Source organism: Dreissena polymorpha, chromosome 13 (assembly GCF_020536995.1).
Source record: "Dreissena polymorpha isolate Duluth1 chromosome 13, UMN_Dpol_1.0, whole genome shotgun sequence".
Taxonomy (NCBI): domain Eukaryota; kingdom Metazoa; phylum Mollusca; class Bivalvia; order Myida; family Dreissenidae; genus Dreissena; species Dreissena polymorpha.
The window spans coordinates 39,604,804-39,624,207 of record NC_068367.1 but is presented as its reverse complement, the minus strand read 5'-3'; the positions used below and the strand labels follow the sequence as shown (position 1 = coordinate 39,624,207).

At 34.1% G+C, this 19,404-nt stretch overlaps 4 protein-coding genes across 5 annotated transcripts in view; 3 read left to right on the top strand and 1 right to left on the bottom strand.

The window, feature by feature from the left end:
• LOC127855485 (solute carrier family 46 member 3-like) overlaps positions 1-19,404 on the bottom strand; it is a 250,234-nt gene that overhangs the window by 133,860 nt on the left and 96,970 nt on the right. The gene's annotated exons all lie outside the window — the stretch shown is intronic.
• Positions 1-19,404, top strand: part of LOC127855480 (SWI/SNF-related matrix-associated actin-dependent regulator of chromatin subfamily A containing DEAD/H box 1B-like) — a 318,923-nt gene that overhangs the window by 214,080 nt on the left and 85,439 nt on the right. The gene's annotated exons all lie outside the window — the stretch shown is intronic.
• LOC127855489 (cerebellin-1-like) overlaps positions 1-19,404 on the top strand; it is a 134,714-nt gene that overhangs the window by 112,854 nt on the left and 2,456 nt on the right. The window lies entirely within an intron of this gene.
• On the top strand, positions 2,837-8,051 carry LOC127855483 (uncharacterized). Of its 2 annotated transcripts, none has more exons than XM_052391127.1 (3): positions 2,837-3,430; positions 5,269-5,378; positions 5,950-8,051. In XM_052391127.1, exon 3 carries the CDS (start codon positions 6,108-6,110, stop codon positions 7,707-7,709), a length of 1,602 nt encoding a protein of 533 aa, XP_052247087.1. In that variant the 5' UTR covers positions 2,837-3,430; positions 5,269-5,378; positions 5,950-6,107; the 3' UTR covers positions 7,710-8,051. The 2 variants fall into 2 exon arrangements, with proteins under 2 accessions (XP_052247087.1, XP_052247086.1); XM_052391126.1 differs by having other exon boundaries at positions 5,227-5,378.

Here is a 19,404-nt window from a genome sequence, read left to right as displayed (position 1 = left end):
CGTCGACTGCCCATCGGGCTGTCCTAGTTTCGGCCGGGACTTTCAATTAGGATCGGCCCCGTGCATGCAGCCTATTTAGCCTTCATCTCGTATGCGTCATTTCCCAGTGAGCGGGTATGCCACTTTAAGGGCCCCTTTCGGACGAAAAAGAGTTATCCCCCGGAAGAGACATAGTGCACGCTGACCAGCCGTTGTCTGCCTGTCGGGCTGACCTAGTTTCGGCCGGGACTTTTAATTAGGATCGGAGCCAGGTGCAACCTATTTAGCCTATTACGCGACATTTTTGTCTGTGAGCGGGTATGCCCCTTTAAGGGCCCCTTTCGGACGAACAAGAGTTATCCCCCGGAAGAGACCTAGTGCACGCTGACCAGCCGTCGACTGCCCATCGGGCTGAACTAGTTTCGGCCGGGACTTTTAATTAGGATCGGCCCCGTGCATGCAGCCTATTTAGCCTTCATCTCGTATGCGTGATTTCCCAGTGAGCGGGTATGCTCCTTTAAGGGCCCCTTTCCTACGTACTAAATAGGCTAAATAGGCTAAATAGGATGTATGTTTCAACCCATGTACTAAATAGGCTAAATAGGCTGAAAAGGCTGTTAAATAGGCTAAATAGGCTAAAATAGGCTAAAAAGGCTGAAGAGGCTGTTAAATTGGCTAAATAGGCTAAATAGGATGTTTGTTTCAACCTATGTACTAAATAGGCTAAATAGGCTAAATAGGATGTATGTTTCAACCTATGTACTAAATAGGCTAAATAGGCTGAAAAGGCTGTTAAATAGGCTAAATAGGCTAAATAGGATGTGTGTTTCAACCTATATACTAAAAAGGCTAAATAGGCTAAAAATGCTGTTAAATAGGCTAAATAGGCTAAATAGGCTAAATAGGATGTATGTTTCAACCTATTTACTAAATAAGCGAAATAGGCTAAAATAGGCTAAAAAGGCTGAAGAGGCTGTTAAATTGGCTAAATAGGCTAAATAGGATGTTTGTTTCAACCTATGTACTAAATAGGCTAAATAGGCTAAATAGGATGTATGTTTCAACCTATGTACTAAATAGGCTAAATAGGCTGAAAAGGCTGTTAAAAAGGCTAAATAGGCTAAATAGGATGTGCGTTTCAACCTATATACTAAATAGGCTAAATAGGCTGAAAATGCTGTTAAATAGGCTAAATAGGCTAAATAGGCTAAATAGGCTAAATAGGATGTATGTTTCAACCTATTTACTAAATAAGCTAAATAGGCTAAAATAGGCTAAAAAGGCTGAAGAGGCTGTTAAATTGGCTAAATAGGCTAAATAGGATGTTTGTTACAACCTATGTACTAAATAGGTTAAATAGGCTAAATAGGATGTATGTTTCAACCTATGTACTAAATAGGCTTAATAGGCTGAAAAGGCTGTTAAATAGGCTAAATAGGCTAAATAGGATGTGTGTTTCAACCTATATACTAAATAGGCTAAATAGGCTAAAAATGCTGTTAAATAGGCTAAATAGGCTAAATAGGCTAAATAGGATGTAAGTTTCAAGCTATTTACTAAATAAGCTAAATAGGCTAAAATAGGCTAAAAAGGCTGAAGAGGCTGTTAAATTGGCTAAATAGGCTAAATAGGATGTTTGTTTCAACCTATGTACTAAATAGGCTAAATAGGCTAAATAGGCTAAATAGGCTAACTTCACACACGTCTGTTGTCGTACAAATCCATATAAAATAACATATAAATGATTCATGTTAACGACACGCATGACCATGAAAACATATGTTTAATCACAATTTACAACTACTTATTCATTTGTCAAAGGCAAAGTCAGTTATTTTATGAGTAAAACATCATTATATAATATTGCGATTTACGCGTACAACTATTGCACCTACTATCGAAATGTTCAGTATGTACAACGATATTCTTATCAAATCTTGATCTCATAGTTAATCTGATGCAAAGTTAAACAACGGAATAGCTGGACTTTGACTCCGCTTATTCATTGAATTGCGTTCATATAAACCGCAGTGACTTTAAAAAACAATGAAGTATTCCAATGTCAATAATGTCAATAAGCCATTCTACACGTATTTTGAACAATCGCAAAAGACTGGAATCTTAATCAGAGTTATCAATTTATATAATAAAAGATATGACAAAAATTAATACGTTATTTATCTTACGTGTTCGATTCAAAGATGTTCATAAACATAAAGTATGTATGCTCAATGTTAATTCGCGAGCTGTCTATCGATTCAAAACATAAATCTGCAGTAAGTTGTTAACATATACGTGTTTGTTATCATTTAATATTACATCGCTAGTTTTGTTTACACATATATAACATTGTTGATACAACTATTTACGGAACATAAGTTAACGTCACCTTTACATTTTGAAATATTATACCGCTGCATTTAAACTTTACGTTATCTAAGTTCAAAGAAAACATCGCCATTATCATCAGCAACAACATGATCACCAACCCACCATCATGTTCTTTTATCATCACCAACAACACCATACTATTATCACCGCCATTATCTCGATTGTCTTCGTAATTAAGATTGTATCGTGATATAAAATCTTAACCTTAATAATGTTATTATCATATTATCAACATTATCAGCATATAATACACAATGTTTACATCACCCTTATGCGAGTACTTAAGTATTAATCAAAAGTTTCTAAAAAATTCATTAACCAGAGCATTCCTGATAGGCCATATCAAAACGAATGGATATTCACCGACGATTGCAACATTAATAATATAGATATTGATAATCAGGTGATGAGAAAAATGTGTCTGATTATACTGATGATCATTATGCCGGTCAGGATATGAGGATAATTAATTTGATGATGACTATAATAATGATGATGGCGATTGAAATGATGATGATGTTGAATTATGATAACTACGAAGATGATGCTGACGACGACTATGATAATCATGATAGAACTGACGAAGTGCTAATACTAGGAAAACAAAATTGTGTTTTGTTTCACTATATTTATGTAGTAATTCAACGCACTTTCGTTTCGAAGACCGAAGTTGGATTTGCACCAAAGTGCGGTATTACAATGCCCACTGGTTACACAATAGCGAACAACTGCAGGGTTTAAGCGTTTTGATTAAAGACCTGTTACACTATATTGGATGGATATAATGTGAACTAAACGTGTATGTTCACATGTCAGTGATTGCGTTTATAAACAAACATGTGGCAATATTGCGAATGATTCTCCAACAAACGACAGACATTACGTGTTTCCCTTTCTGCGCAGTTTGCTAAGCGTTACACACACAGACAGCTATTGGGTTTTTATAATAAACTATTTATAGAATTTTATTAATTGTGCGTTATATTTTATAAATGCCAGCGTCTCTATTGAGTGCTAAAGGTTTTACTGGTTGTACGTTTCTCCGGATATAAATGAATACGTAAGTATATAATTTGTATAATAGAAATCTAAATTACCAAGAGACAGAGCTTGTTTGTTTTCATGAGAACAGTTTGATTAGCGTTGTGTTACCTAATAAACGGACCTTTTCACGTGTTGGTAAATAAACAAAATTGAAAAAAATGTTTTAGATTCGAAAATGTTCGTTTTAGTTATGATATTTGTGAGGAAACAGTAGCATTGAACATTAACCATGCTATACAATATCCATTATACGAATCTTTTGGCGATTAAAAAACCCTGAAAATTATAAAGCGTAAAACGCGAAACGATTGAATAATTTGTGACACTACGAGGATTGCTTATATAAAGTATAAAATACATCACAAATTGTATGAGCACGGATGGCCGAGTGGTCTAAGCGTTACAATTTTACTCCAGGGGTCAGTGGTTCGAGCCCAGTTGAGGGTTACCTTTTTCTTTCTTTATTTTTTTCGTTTTTTACTGGAGCTTTTTAGATCAAATGTTTACATTTATCAATATAAAACATTTAATGACAAACTTCAATACATGACAAAATCTGTGAAATTTTTAAATATTGAAATATTGGTTGATGATATTAAACGGCTTCGTATTTCGTAAACCAAAATTCTGGTTAAAGGGGCCTTTTAACAGATTTTGGCATGTTTTGAAGTTTGTCACTAAATGCCTTATATTGATAAATGTAAACATTGGATCTAAAAAGCTCCGGTAAAAAAACAAAAGTAAAATTTAAAAAAAAGAAAAAAAGGTAACCCTCAGCAGAGCTCGAACCACAGACCCCTAGAGTCATGGAGTAAAAAGTCTACCACTTAGACCACTCGGCCATCCTTCCCGATACACAGACATATGTATTTTATACTTTATATAAGCAATCCTCGTAGTTTCACAAAAGGTTAGACAAAAACAGAACTCTCCACATTATTAATTCGTTTCGAGTTGCAACGCTTTATATTTTTCAGGTTTTTAAACCGTCAAAATATGTATATAATGGCTATTTTAGAGCATGGGAAATGTTCAGTATTATTGTTTCCTCACAAATATCATAACTAAAACGAACATTTGCGAATCTGAAACAACTTTGTGCAATATTGTCAATTTTCCGAAACGTGAAAAGGCCCCTTTAAAATGTAATTAGTCTTAGACGTTGTTAAAGGTACAATATAATCTTTCGGAATGCTTTGTTTCCTGATATACTTAATTTATTTCATTTTAATTATAAATTATAAACAGCGTAATCGTTCAGTAGTGTGAACGTGTGTTGTTTTAACTATTACCGGTAACATGAAGTAGTTCTCATGCTTTTAACGCGTTTATGCGGTTATTTTATATTAACTCAATTCATACAAATCCTAGTAAATACATAGTACATGTATTTAAATTGCGCATAAGATGACTTATTCGGAATGTACTTAAAACGCAAACTTCAGTTAATAAATACGTTTTGTACACGTAACAAAATTTCATGTCATTATCTGGGTTTATTATTCCTACACCGAAACGCGTAAGGACATAAAATTGTAGTCACTATCCGTGTTCGTGCGTCGGTACGTCAACATCTGGATACTGCAATAACTAAAAAGGTACTAAAGCTAAGTTGATGAAACTCGGTAATTTATAGATGTCTATATGGGTAACATGCACGTTGTCACTGTAGTGTAAATTAAGCGAAAAGTTTTGTTTCTATGGTTGCAGAAGTTAGTGAAAGCTATAAGATGGAGCCTCTGACAACTCAAAAATATCTTCAGTTTTTTTTTAATGAAACTTGATGTGTAGATAGAGGACATGTTATTTCAGATTCCTCATCGGATACAAAAATAGAGGTTATTATTTTTACAGAAATAATTGAAAACTAAATCCGGATCATGCGCAACCTCAAAAAGTACTTAAGCAAGGCTGATGAAACATAAAGGATGATGTTCATAGAGGGTTGCATGAGGAACATGCAGGTTAGTTACGTTTTATTTCGAATCAAAATTGAAGTTGCTATGGTTTCATATATAAATAACGAAACTATACCGCGAGGAACTGTTGTTTTGTCAGCGACAAAGCTCTTGATAATATAAGATAAAATTATTAATTTAAATGTGACAGCTTCTTGTCATTTTCCAAACAGAATAAATTTAACATATATTTTGTCTGTCCGATTAGTACATTTCTCGGTATTTTCGACTCTCACTCTAGCGATCCGGCGGCGCATATTTAGTTTTGATAGGTCCCATCTTAGCACAAGATCACGTGCAGGGGAACTCTCCGAGTCATAGCATAGCGCCAAGTACGGAAAGCCCTCATTAATATGACAAAACACACACGCACACACACGCACACACACGCGCACGAGCACACACACGCGCACACACACGCGCACACACAAGAGTTTTTGTCCACGGTCTTTGTACCATTTAAGAACAGAACAGAACGATTGTTTATTTACAATCAGGTATACAATACAGATCCGAAGATAATATACACACGATAACTGGTATATGACTCTTCATTTACATATACTTCTCGTTTCAGAAAGTCTATTAATTGCCACTAAAATATTGCTACAAAAAATTGGAGCCACCAAGAAATATTAATTAAGATTCCATAATATTTGCCTAAACGCAAACGCAAGAAGCAAGAATATCCACTCGTTGTGTGCAAAGTGCGGAACTGAAGCTGGAAATTTCCAGATGATTCATCCATCGGAAGCAACGTGCTTTTGTGTTCATGTCTCCAAAGACTCGACCAACAAAACTGTAGTCCATGGCGATGATCCATCACGCAATTTGTTTAAAATTTTGGATTATGTTGGATACAGCCATGACATGGTCGCAGAAAGGAGGAGAGTGTTTCATGAGAAAGACGCGATGATTAATAGTGCAAGAGATGACGAAATCGTCAGTGTAACAGCCGGCAGCAAGGCTGAAGGATTCGCATCATGTTTTGAAAGCGACTACGACCGATTGAACGTATACACGAACATCGTTTGTCAATTTGAAATTTGCCCAAACATGTTTTCAAAGGATTCAACAGAGTTTTGCATGTTAGCGGAAGCATGCCATCCAGGACATTACAAACTGAAGTTGTTAACAAGAGGTGCTAAGTTGCCGAAAATCATGGAAGAGTCTTTTGTCAAAAACCATCAGGGAGAGACTTACATTTCTAGTGATTTATTCACGAAGGAACTAGAGCAGACCGTTCCTATGGATACAGTTGGAGGATGGAACAAAGGAACTAGGTCGGGGCCTGCCGTCCCCTCAACGCGTGGCATATACCACAGGGATGACGTGTTTGCATTTCGTTGCGTTGTCCAGAGAGAGCTTCTAGCTGACTGGGCTAAAAGGAGGAGACCCTTTGGTTGGCCATGTGCTGACGTCATAAATGAAGTCATAAATCTAGATGCGCAGCTAGTACCTGTTGGTTGTCAGGGTTCCATAAATCGGGGCATGGAATGGCGCATCTGCTTTATTTATGGGGAATTGAAGCTAACTTACACTTTAAACGAGTGTCAGTATAAACTATACATTCTACTGAAAATGATTAACAAAGAGGTACTTCATCCAATCTGCAGTGAAATGTCGTCTTACATCATGAAGAATGTGACATTCTGGGTTGTGGAGGCGCACAGTCAGGAGATATTCCGTGATGAAAATCTAATGCACGTCTTACAAATCGCTCTAAAATTCCTGCAGACTGCACTGGTTGACAATAATCTTCCGTACTACATGATACCCGAGAGAAACCTTTTAGTTGGCCGTACTACTGAAAAAGAAAGGACTGGATTGATCAGCAAAATAGAAGAACTTATCACTGAAGATGAACGGATAATTTATCGGTTACCGAAACTACGTGAGGCTATGGAAACTTTCCCTTTCGACGAACTTGAACAAACGGGAAAGCGTAGAGACAAATTGGAACTGCTGGAGTTGAAGCGCCAGTATATTCTAGCGTCGTACTGGGCACCAAGTCTTCAACGGGAAGAGATAGATAAACTGTGTTGGCATGACAAGATATACCGGGATGCTAGGTATGAAATGTACGACATGGTATTGCCAACATGGAGGGACTGTTTAACAGCGGAAAGTCGCATGGAGACGTTGAACACAGTCATACAAACCATCGGGGACGCCGGTGCCTTCAAGGATAATTATTTGAGATTCGCCCACAGTTATCTCAGTATTGTATGGCCTCATTTGAAATCGGAAGTTACGGTCAAGGAAGATACATCCGAAGAGCTGATTGTTGAAATGATTGCAATATTACGGGTGAAAATAGAGAGAGCGTTGTCGTAGATTATAAATTCGAATTGACACTGTTTCATATTGTATTAACGTGTTTGACCTTGTTTGTAGAACATATGAGAAATTTATATTTCTCACAAAGGGTCTCTTTTGGATACTGGCAAACGATATGCTGTCGACATAGTTGTTTTTACATATGTACTGACTTATATGCACAATAGTACAAGTGTTTCACTCTTCATATTCATTGTTTAATCATCTCGCATGCAATATTGTGCAGTCATAATTAACAGGTGAAATTTCCATTTTAATTAGTTTTGCTTTTGTAATTATAACACTTTTTTCAAGATGCAATATGTGATCACAGGTTTTCTGTTGAATCTCAAATTTATAAACATTTGATTTTCTTACTATGTATGATGCATTTTATGTATTAGAATGATTAAATCATTTCAAAGAGCGGATTTCGGTACTCGGCAGGCGTACTTAATAATTACGTGGATTTTGGGGGATTTTGGGGGATTTCGGTAATTACGGTGATTTTGGTATTTCTACACACCGGTAAACAGCGAAGTAAATAAACTGATTGTTTGTAAACACAATTGACTTGGAGGACACTGTATTTTGAGATTAAAACAAGTTGTATTGCTAATTTTTTATGTTAATGTCCAAAAGCATATATATATTTATATATATAAATAAATATAAATAAATATATATATATATATATATATATATATATGTTAACTATGAAAGTGCATTGTTTCTTTAAAAAAAAAACATTTGCATTATAATGCCTATTGTGCGTGTTATTATAATTTGTAACCGTAATTAAATAAATTGAAGAAACACAGAGAAGTAATAAAATACAATTTTGTGTGTTTATAGCTCGAAAGAAGTGTAGATTTCGATCGAGGATTTAAAAAATACTAATAAAAAAAAGACACGCTTAATGTAGCCGCCCCTTCTGTGCCAACCCCCTGCCGAGCTGCATTTCCATTGTTCCTAAACGAATTCTTGGGATAGTTGTTTTGCATATCACATAACTAAAGAAGTTCGTGAAACATTAAATGCGTTTTCAATCAGGCGGACAGTTGATAATATATTTAATAGGAAACAAACTTTTGGATAAATATTAATATTTTAAAATTACAACATGCCTATACGTGCGTTTTTTATATGTACACGTATTATGTAATGCTTTCAGCATCAAACGGTTGGTTGTTCCGTCTCGTGTCCTTGCATTTCTTCTCGATATACATATATTTACATGTAAAGGTGGCGTTACCTAGAATTGTTATCTAGACTGGTAAAATTTTAAGCCAACTGTAAACTAAGATCAGAACAATTATTCATTTGAGTATTCTTCTTTTGTTTCGGACAACACTAAATATTTAAGCGTCAAAGGTTATGTTTTGTTAGTTTAGGTCTTTCTAACACAGAGCGCATTTGGTCTGTTTGGTGAATTAGGTCTCTCATACACCGAAATTATTTAGTCTTATATGGTGAAGGTTGTCATAACACTAAAAGCATTAGGTCTTTTGATAGATAAGGTCCTTCTGAAACAAAATGGTGATATTATTATCGTGATTTCGCATAGCAATTTCGTATCGAGTTATCGAAAGTGCTTAAATAGGTTGAGCGTCTATGACAACTAACGATATATTAAGCAGAGCGAAACATAGCTTTAACTTAGTTAAAATATAATGAACATTATAGAACACACATATAATTATTTTACCACAAGCAATATTTCACACGTATATGAACGTCAATAACACACAAATAGTGTTAACTTCGTAAACATTAGATTTTCCAATTAAGATAGATTCCTAGAATACCCATAAATAAATATAGAATATAAATATATCTTTACAAAAGAATTATGAACTTAAGCTACAAGAAGGATACATTTTGCACATACATTTTGAAATTTTTAAAACAAGTTACGGTCAAGGAAGATACATCCGAAGAGCTGATTGTTGAAATGATTGCAATATTACGGGTGAAAATAGAGAGAGCGTTGTCGTAGATTATAAATTCGAATTGACACTGTTTCATATTGTATTAACGTGTTTGACCTTGTTTGTAGAACATATGAGAAATTTATATTTCTCACAAAGGGTCTCTTTTGGATACTGGCAAACGATATGCTGTCGACATAGTTGTTTTTACATATGTACTGACTTATATGCACAATAGTACAAGTGTTTCACTCTTCATATTCATTGTTTAATCATCTCGCATGCAATATTGTGCAGTCATAATTAACAGGTGAAATTTCCATTTTAATTAGTTTTGCTTTTGTAATTATAACACTTTTTTCAAGATGCAATATGTGATCACAGGTTTTCTGTTGAATCTCAAATTTATAAACATTTGATTTTCTTACTATGTATGATGCATTATATGTATTAGAATGATTAAATCATTTCAAAGAGCGGATTTCGGTACTCGGCAGGCGTACTTAATATTTACGTGGATGTTGGGGGATTTCGGGGGATTTCGGTAATTACGGTGATTTTGGTATTTCTACACACCGGTAAACAGCGAAGTAAATAAACTGATTGTTTGTAAACACAATTGACTTGGAGGACACTGTATTTTGAGATTAAAACAAGTTGTATTGCTAATTTTTTATGTTAATGTCCAAAAGCATATATATATTTATATATATAAATAAATATAAATAAATATAAATATATATATATATATATGTTAAATATGAAAGTGCATTGTTTCTTTAAAAAAAAAACATTTGCATTATAATGCCTATTGTGCGTGTTATTATAATTTGTAACCGTAATTAAATAAATTGAAGAAACATAGAGAAGTAATAAAATACAATTTTGTGTGTTTATAGCTCGAAAGAAGTGTAGATTTCGATCGAGGATTTAAAAAATACTAATAAAAAAAAGACACGCTTAATGTAGCCGCCCCTTCTGTGCCAACCCCCTGCCGAGCTGCATTTCCATTGTTCCTAAACGAATTCTTGGGATAGTTGTTTTGCATATCACATAACTAAAGAAGTTCGTGAAAAATTAAATGCGTTTTCAATCAGGCGGACAGTTGATAATATATTTAATAGGAAACAAACTTTTGGATAAATATTAATATTTTAAAATTACAACATGCCTATACGTGCGTTTTTTATATGTACACGTATTATGTAATGCTTTCAGCATCAAACGGTTGGTTGTTCCGTCTCGTGTCCTTGCATTTCTTCTCGATATACATATATTTACATGTAAAGGTGGCGTTACCTAGAATTGTTATCTAGACTGGTAAAATTTTAAGCCAACTGTAAACTAAGATCAGAACAATTATTCATTTGAGTATTCTTCTTTTGTTTCGGACAACACTAAATATTTAAGCGTCAAACGTTATGTTTTGTTAGTTTAGGTCTTCCTAACACAGAGCGCATTTGGTCTGTTTGGTGAATTAGGTCTCTCATACACCGAAATTATTTAGTCTTATATGGTGAAGGTTGTCATAACACTAAAAGCATTAGGTCTTTTGATAGATAAGGTCCTTCTGAAACAAAATGGTGATATTATTATCGTGATTTCGCATAGCAATTTCGTATCGAGTTATCGAAAGTGCTTAAATAGGTTGAGCGTCTGAGACAACTAACGATATATTAAGCAGAGCGAAACATAGCTTTAACTTAGTTAAAATATAATGAACATTATAGAACACACATATAATTATTTTACCACAAGCAATATTTCACACGTATATGAACGTCAATAACACACAAATAGTGTTAACTTCGTAAACATTAGATTTTCCAATTAAGATAGATTCCTAGAATACCCATAAATAAATATAGAATATAAATATATCTTTACAAAAGAATTATGAACTTAAGCTACAAGAAGGATACATTTTGCACATACATTTTGAAATTTTTAAAACAAGTTACGGTCAAGGAAGATACATCCGAAGAGCTGATTGTTGAAATGATTGCAATATTACGGGTGAAAATAGAGAGAGCGTTGTCGTAGATTATAAATTCGAATTGACACTGTTTCATATTGTATTAACGTGTTTGACCTTGTTTGTAGAACATATGAGAAATTTATATTTCTCACAAAGGGTCTCTTTTGGATACTGGCCAACGATATGCTGTCGACATAGTTGTTTTTACATATGTACTGACTTATATGCACAATAGTACAAGTGTTTCACTCTTCATATTCATTGTTTAATCATCTCGCATGCAATATTGTGCAGTCATAATTAACAGGTGAAATTTCCATTTTAATTAGTTTTGCTTTTGTAATTATAACACTTTTTTCAAGATGCAATATGTGATCACAGGTTTTCTGTTGAATCTCAAATTTATAAACATTTGATTTTCTTACTATGTATGATGCATTTTATGTATTAGAATGATTAAATCATTTCAAAGAGCGGATTTCGGTACTCGGCAGGCGTACTAAATATTTACGTGGATGTTGGGGGATTTCGGGGGATTTCGGTAATTACGGTGATTTTGGTATTTCTACACACCGGTAAACAGCGAAGTAAATAAACTGATTGTTTGTAAACACAATTGACTTGGAGGACACTGTATTTTGAGATTAAAACAAGTTGTATTGCTAATTTTTTATGTTAATGTCCAAAAGCATATATATATTTATATATATAAATAAATATAAATAAATATAAATATATATATATATATATGTTAAATATGAAAGTGCATTGTTTCTTTAAAAAAAAAAAATTTGCATTATAATGCCTATTGTGCGTGTTATTATAATTTGTAACCGTAATTAAATAAATTGAAGAAACACAGAGAAGTAATAAAATACAATTTTGTGTGTTTATAGCTCGAAAGAAGTGTACATTTCGATCGAGGATTTAAAAAATACTAATAAAAAAAAGACACGCTTAATGTAGCCGCCCCTTCTGTGCCAACCCCCTGCCGAGCTGCATTTCCATTGTTCCTAAACGAATTCTTGGGATAGTTGTTTTGCATATCACATAACTAAAGAAGTTCGTGAAACATTAAATGCGTTTTCAATCAGGCGGACAGTTGATAATATATTTAATAGGAAACAAACTTTTGGATAAATATTAATATTTTAAAATTACAACATGCCTATACGTGCGTTTTTTATATGTACACGTATTATGTAATGCTTTCAGCATCAAACGGTTGGTTGTTCCGTCTCGTGTCCTTGCATTTCTTCTCGATATACATATATTTACATGTAAAGGTGGCGTTACCTAGAATTGTTATCTAGACTGGTTAAATTTTAAGCCAACTGTAAACTAAGATCAGAACAATTATTCATTTGAGTATTCTTCTTTTGTTTCGGACAACACTAAATATTTAAGCGTCAAACGTTATGTTTTGTTAGTTTAGGTCTTCCTAACACAGAGCGCATTTGGTCTGTTTGGTGAATTAGGTCTCTCATACACCGAAATTATTTAGTCTTATATGGTGAAGGTTGTCATAACACTAAAAGCATTAGGTCTTTTGATAGATAAGGTCCTTCTGAAACAAAATGTACTTTGATGGCGAGGATCTTACATGTTCTCAAATAGTATGTCCTTTGATGTTTAATATCTTCCTCAACTGGGAGTGTAACATTTCAGTGTAAGGCAGATGAAAATGCATACTTTATTATCGCTGTCGACGGCAGGCCTATTGACAACATATTCGTGGGCGCTTCCCATACCAATGAATTAAGAAGTACGGCTAAATTTTGGTTTTTGCGACTCAATCAAGTGCCGTTGCGGGCATTGACGTGCGTGATAAAAATCACGGCGGCTGCAGCACAATTTTTTCTCGGTTTTTCGTGTTCGAAAGTGATCGATAACAACCACTGATCTCTGGCTTATTCATGTAAAAACATTCGCATCAAAATGATTTCAACAGACAAAATGGCCTTGATGAATCCTAAGTGCACCAATCGTTGAAATTGACCTGATGATTTATCTGTTCTAGCTATTTATCGATGCAGCAGTTCAAGCAACAGATGTGGATATAAAAGAAGAAGAAGAATGTGACGCAAGATATATATAATTTGCGGACAAAGACAAATAAATAATTAAACAGTAAAGTAAAAGTTGATTCAATAAAATCACTCAAGACACTGAAGTTCACAATTTACACATTTTGATACAGGTATGAGCAATAGATAAATATTTTTTGAGTTTCATATAACACTTTTACGATGATGTCATGAGTAATATATTATTGAAAAGCACAATCATTACTTATTACAGTATCGGTTTTTGAACCTACTCCCTCTACTGACAGTTATATTTGACTAGGTAATCATAAACCTCATAACGGTGAATTCAAAGCGCAACTATGTCCCTCAGTCGAACCCTGGATCACAAGTGTGGCTACAAAAAAAATGTTCAGAAACTTGAGTGCCTTGCGACTGCCACATAATATTCTCCGGATTTTTCATATTGAAGTGTTTCGAGTAAAGCGATAACAAGCGGTTCTGTTGGGTTTCCTTTGTGAATCCGACAAAAATCATGTACACACTTACATTAAAGTATTGCTGGTCATAGATAAATTGTTCTCAAGTTATATGAAATTAAACCATTTTGATGCTTGCTTAGAAACAATAACACGTCGCATCAATACTATGTCATTCGTTCCAATAATACTTAAATTGTCAAAATGTTTCCAGAATGGCGTTTGATTTTATATGATAGTATCTCAAGTTAAATTGTTGACTCAGCGAACTTTAGGCAAGAAAGTGTTTCTTAAAGTAATATATGATGCTCACATCGTAATAACATAATACACTTATCGATTAAATAAATTGTTCAGTTTTTATGATATATGTTTTTTATCATCAAGTATACCTTTACACAGTCGTCATTCTGTGTTAATATTGTGATCTACAGCACCAAATTATTTCGATTTATCAAACCAATGCATAACAGCAGAGATCGTATGTCATTTACTTTAAATGACTCAAGCAATATACTCCCAGTTGAGGAAACATGAGAACATGTAAGATCCTCGCCATTAAAATACATTTTGTTTCAGAAGGACCTTATCTATCAAAAGACCTAATGCTTTTAGTGTTATGACAACCTTCACCATTATAAGACTAAATAATGTCGCTGTATGAAAGACCTAATTCACCAAACAGACCAAATGCGTTCTGTGTTAGGAAGACCTAAACTTACAAAACATTACTAACATTTCAGTGTAAGGCAGATGAAAATGCATACTTTATTATCGCTGTCGACGGCAAGCCTATTGACCACATATTCGTGGGCGCTTCCCATACCTATGAATTAAGAAGTACGGCTACATTTTGGTTTTTGCGACTCAAAACATTCGCATCAAAATGATTTCAACAGACAAAAGGGCCTTGATGAATCCTAAGTGCACCAATCGTTGAAATTGACCTGATGATTTATCTGTTCTAGCTATTTATCGATGCAGCAGTTCAAGCAACAGATGTGGATATAAAAGAAGAAGAAGAATGTGACGCAAGATATATATAATTTGCGGACAAAGACAAATAAATAATTAAACAGTAAAGTAAAAGTTGATTCAATAAAATCACTCAAGACACTGAAGTTCACAATTTACACATTTTGATACAGGTATGAGCAATAGATAAATATTTTTTGAGTTTCATATAACACTTTTACGATGATGTCATGAGTAATATATTATTGAAAAGCACAATCATTACTTATTACAGTATCGGTTTTTGAACCTACTCCCTCTACTGACAGTTATATTTGACTAGGTAATCATAAACCTCATAAAGGTGAATTCAAAGCGCAACTATGTCCCTCAGTCGAACCCTGGATCACAAGTGTGGCTACAAAAAAAATGTTCAGAAACTTGAGTGCCTTGCGACTGCCACATAATATTCTCCGGATTTTTCATATTGAAGTGTTTCGAGTAAAGCGATAACAAGCGGTTCTGTTGGGTTTCCTTTGTGAATCCGACAAAAATCATGTACACACTTACATTAAAGTATTGCTGGTCATAGATAAATTGTTCTCAAGTTATATGAAATTAAACCATTTTGATGCTTGCTTAGAAACAATAACACGTCGCATCAATACTATGTCATTCGTTCCAATAATACTTAAATTGTCAAAATGTTTCCAGAATGGCGTTTGATTTTATATGATAGTATCTCAAGTTAAATTGTTGACTCAGCGAACTTTAGGCAAGAAAGTGTTTCTTAAAGTAATATTTGATGCTCACATCGTAATAACATAATACACTTATCGATTAAATAAATTGTTCAGTTTTTATGATATATGTTTTTTATCATCAAGTATACCTTTACACAGTCGTCATTCTGTGTTAATATTGTGATCTACAGCACCAAATTATTTCGATTTATCAAACCAATGCATAACAGCAGAGATCGTATGTCATTTGTCTTCAATCCCTATTCATTTAAAACAGGTAATGTTATTCTTTACTTTAAATGACTCAAGCAATATACTCCCAGTTGAGGAAACATGAGAACATGTAAGATCCTCGCCATCAAAATACATTTTGTTTCAGAAGGACCTTATCTATCAAAAGACCTAATGCTTTTAGTGTTATGACAACCTTCACCATTATAAGACTAAATAATGTCGCTGTATGAAAGACCTAATTCACCAAACAGACCAAATGCGTTCTGTGTTAGGAAGACCTAAACTAACAAAACATTACTAACATTTCAGTGTAAGGCAGATGAAAATGCATACTTTATTATCGCTGTCGACGGCAAGCCTATTGACAACATATTCGTGGGCGCTTCCCATACCTATGAATTAAGAAGTACGGCTTAATTTTGGTTTTTGCGACTCAAAACATTCGCATCAAAATGATTTCAACAGACAAAATGGCCTTGATGAATCCTAAGTGCACCAATCGTTGAAATTGACCTGATGATTTATTAATTGACCCCACTTGACCCCATTTCAGCCATGATATCGGTGTTGCCAAGATAAACATTCTGACTCTGCAATATTGAATAATAACTATGGCTTTCATAGTGGTAACCAGTGTTTTTAACATTTGGCCTAGAGACCAAGTTTATGGACACACGTAAAACAGATTCAAATTTGACCTAGACATTGACAAATGTGGCATCTTCAGTGGAAACAAAGTTTTTCGTTGATTGGAAATTGTTAGCTATTTACGATATATGTGCCCTGATTAAAGGGGCATTTTCACGTTTGGTAAATTGACAAAATTTAAAACAAAAAATGTTTCAGATTCGCAAATTTTCGTTGTAGTTATGATATTTATGAGGAAACAGTAATACTGAACATTTACCATGCTCTAACATATCCATTATAAGCATCTTTTGACGATTAAAAACCTGAAAATTATAAAGCGTTGCAACGCGAAATAACTGAATAATTTGGAGAGTTCTGTTGATGTCGATGTATTTCCGGATAATACGAGGATTGCTTAAATAAAGTAAAAAATACATCACTCGTTGTATGAGTACGGATGGCCGAGTGGTCTAAGCGATAGACCTTTACTCCAGGGGTCAGTGGTTCGAGCTCAGTTGAGGGTTTGTTTTTCTTTCTTTAATTTTATTCTTGTTGTTTTACTGGAGATTTTTAGATCCGATGTTTACATTTATCAATATAAAGCATTAAATGACAAACTTTAGTACCTGCCAAAATCTGTGAAACGGCCCCTTTAAAACTTGACATTATTGAATTAAATAAAACAAATCTGAAGTTTCATCAAGATTTAATAATGCATGTGGCCTCTGTAGAAATTACTAATGTTTTTTATAAGTTTGACAAGGCGACCTAGTTTTTTTAAAGTTTATAACCCAGATTCAAACATTGCCTAGATATTTTTAAGATAAACATTCTGACGAAATTTAATCAAAATTGAGCCATGCATGTGTCCTCTTACGGTGTTGGGTCTATTGACCCGCGGGACTACGGTTATTCGATATTTTGCACGAGCATATTGCTCAACATAAAACTCTGCTTGAAAATCTAATTAAATCCAACGTGTACATGGTTTTAACATTAATTCTACTTCACAGTGCGGGAACGGTTAATTAAAAAAAATCCAAACGCTAAAACAAGATGTGTTTTTGAAACACTTTGCCCCCCATATATTTGACCTTTGACCTTGAAGGATGACATTGACATTGACCTTTCACCACTCAAAATGTGCAGCTCCATGAGGAACACATGCATGCCAAATATCAAGTTGCTATCTTCAATAGTGCAAAAGTTATGGCCAATGTTAACGTTTGACGCAAACCAACCAACAAACCAACCAACAGACAAGGCAAAAACAATATGTCCCAAAGTGTAGACTGAGGGTCATAACAATATATTGTGAATATATAACAGTAACTTATAAATAAGAATCTCTGAGTTATGAACAACGTAAACGTTAAAAGACCGTTAAGCCTTTTAAGCACTTCGTCATCAGATGAGCTAAAAATAGACAGATGACAGTCGACCGTGAACAGTTTGTAATCAGTGTGAACACACGCATGGCCACCGAGTTGAGGCGTTTTTTAAAAGACACATTGTACACAAAAGCAGCGTTAGTTAAGAAATGCACTTAAAGAGTGTGCAATCTGTCCATGTTGTTGAGCGTTAAAACATGACTTCTGTATTAAACAAACGTTGCTCTTTGTGTCGTTTGCACAATTCTGCATGAAAACTACATTTAGACTCACATCTTACATCAAATCATTTCTGTCGTCAGTTGTCAAAACACCTATATACTGTTTGATTCCAATAATGTCGCTTTAATGGAATAACCATTTTTATACATTTGATTCTTAATATTTAATCACCTAAACTTGTTTTATTAGTAGTTCAATTTTGCAGTATCGCCCCATTAATATTTTTATTTTTACTTTACAGTATTGCCCCTGGATTTTGTTCACGTCATTGTGTCTTCGCTTGTCAATTACGTCATAACTCTTTCTCTGTTCCTGGGTACATTGATTTTGTGACGTCATACTACCAACTTTCCCAGTTTTAATCTACATGCATAGGTCATTGGGTTTATAATTTTATTTTTATTTTCTCTGTGACAGGCGTTTCTTGTTTGATTTATTTTTTAGCAGTACATAAACAACCAAGCAATGTAATATGGTACTTTTACACCCATTTTTGCTGCTTCTTCCTGTATTTGTGCGATGATGATCTGAAATATAAACTTTATGATGCTATATTTTTAAATCTTTTTCTATAAAGAATGAATGTAGTTGACACTTGTTCATAGTTGCATTCCATCGTTCCTCAAAAAGTTGTAACTCTGTTGCTCTGGTATCTTCAATACCATTGAGTAATTAAATGGTAATTAAATTGAATGCGTTTTAATTCCATTTTATTATTGTTTAATTTGAGTAACAATGCTATGAGGTTAAATTTTATTTACACTTAAATGTATTATGAATATTGCTGGGCCAAGTGTGAGGTTGGGCGCTCCAAACCGGTTTAAACCCCCAATGCTTTGCATTGACCGTTCCAAGGCGATGACCCCAGCTTTATTCTTATTTGTGTTTATGTTGTTTTGTATTGTGCTGTATTGTGCTGTTTTGTACTGTTTGGGCAATCTGTCACTTGCCTTGAATAAAGGACCTACTAATTGTTTATAATAATAATTCAATACTACTCCAGCAGCTGGAGTTTCACTTCTTTATATTGTTAAAAGTTAGAAGGTAACACAACTGTTTGTTAAAATTTCAATCGTATCTAACCCAAATTAACGCTATACATTAGCATACACACATATATCGAT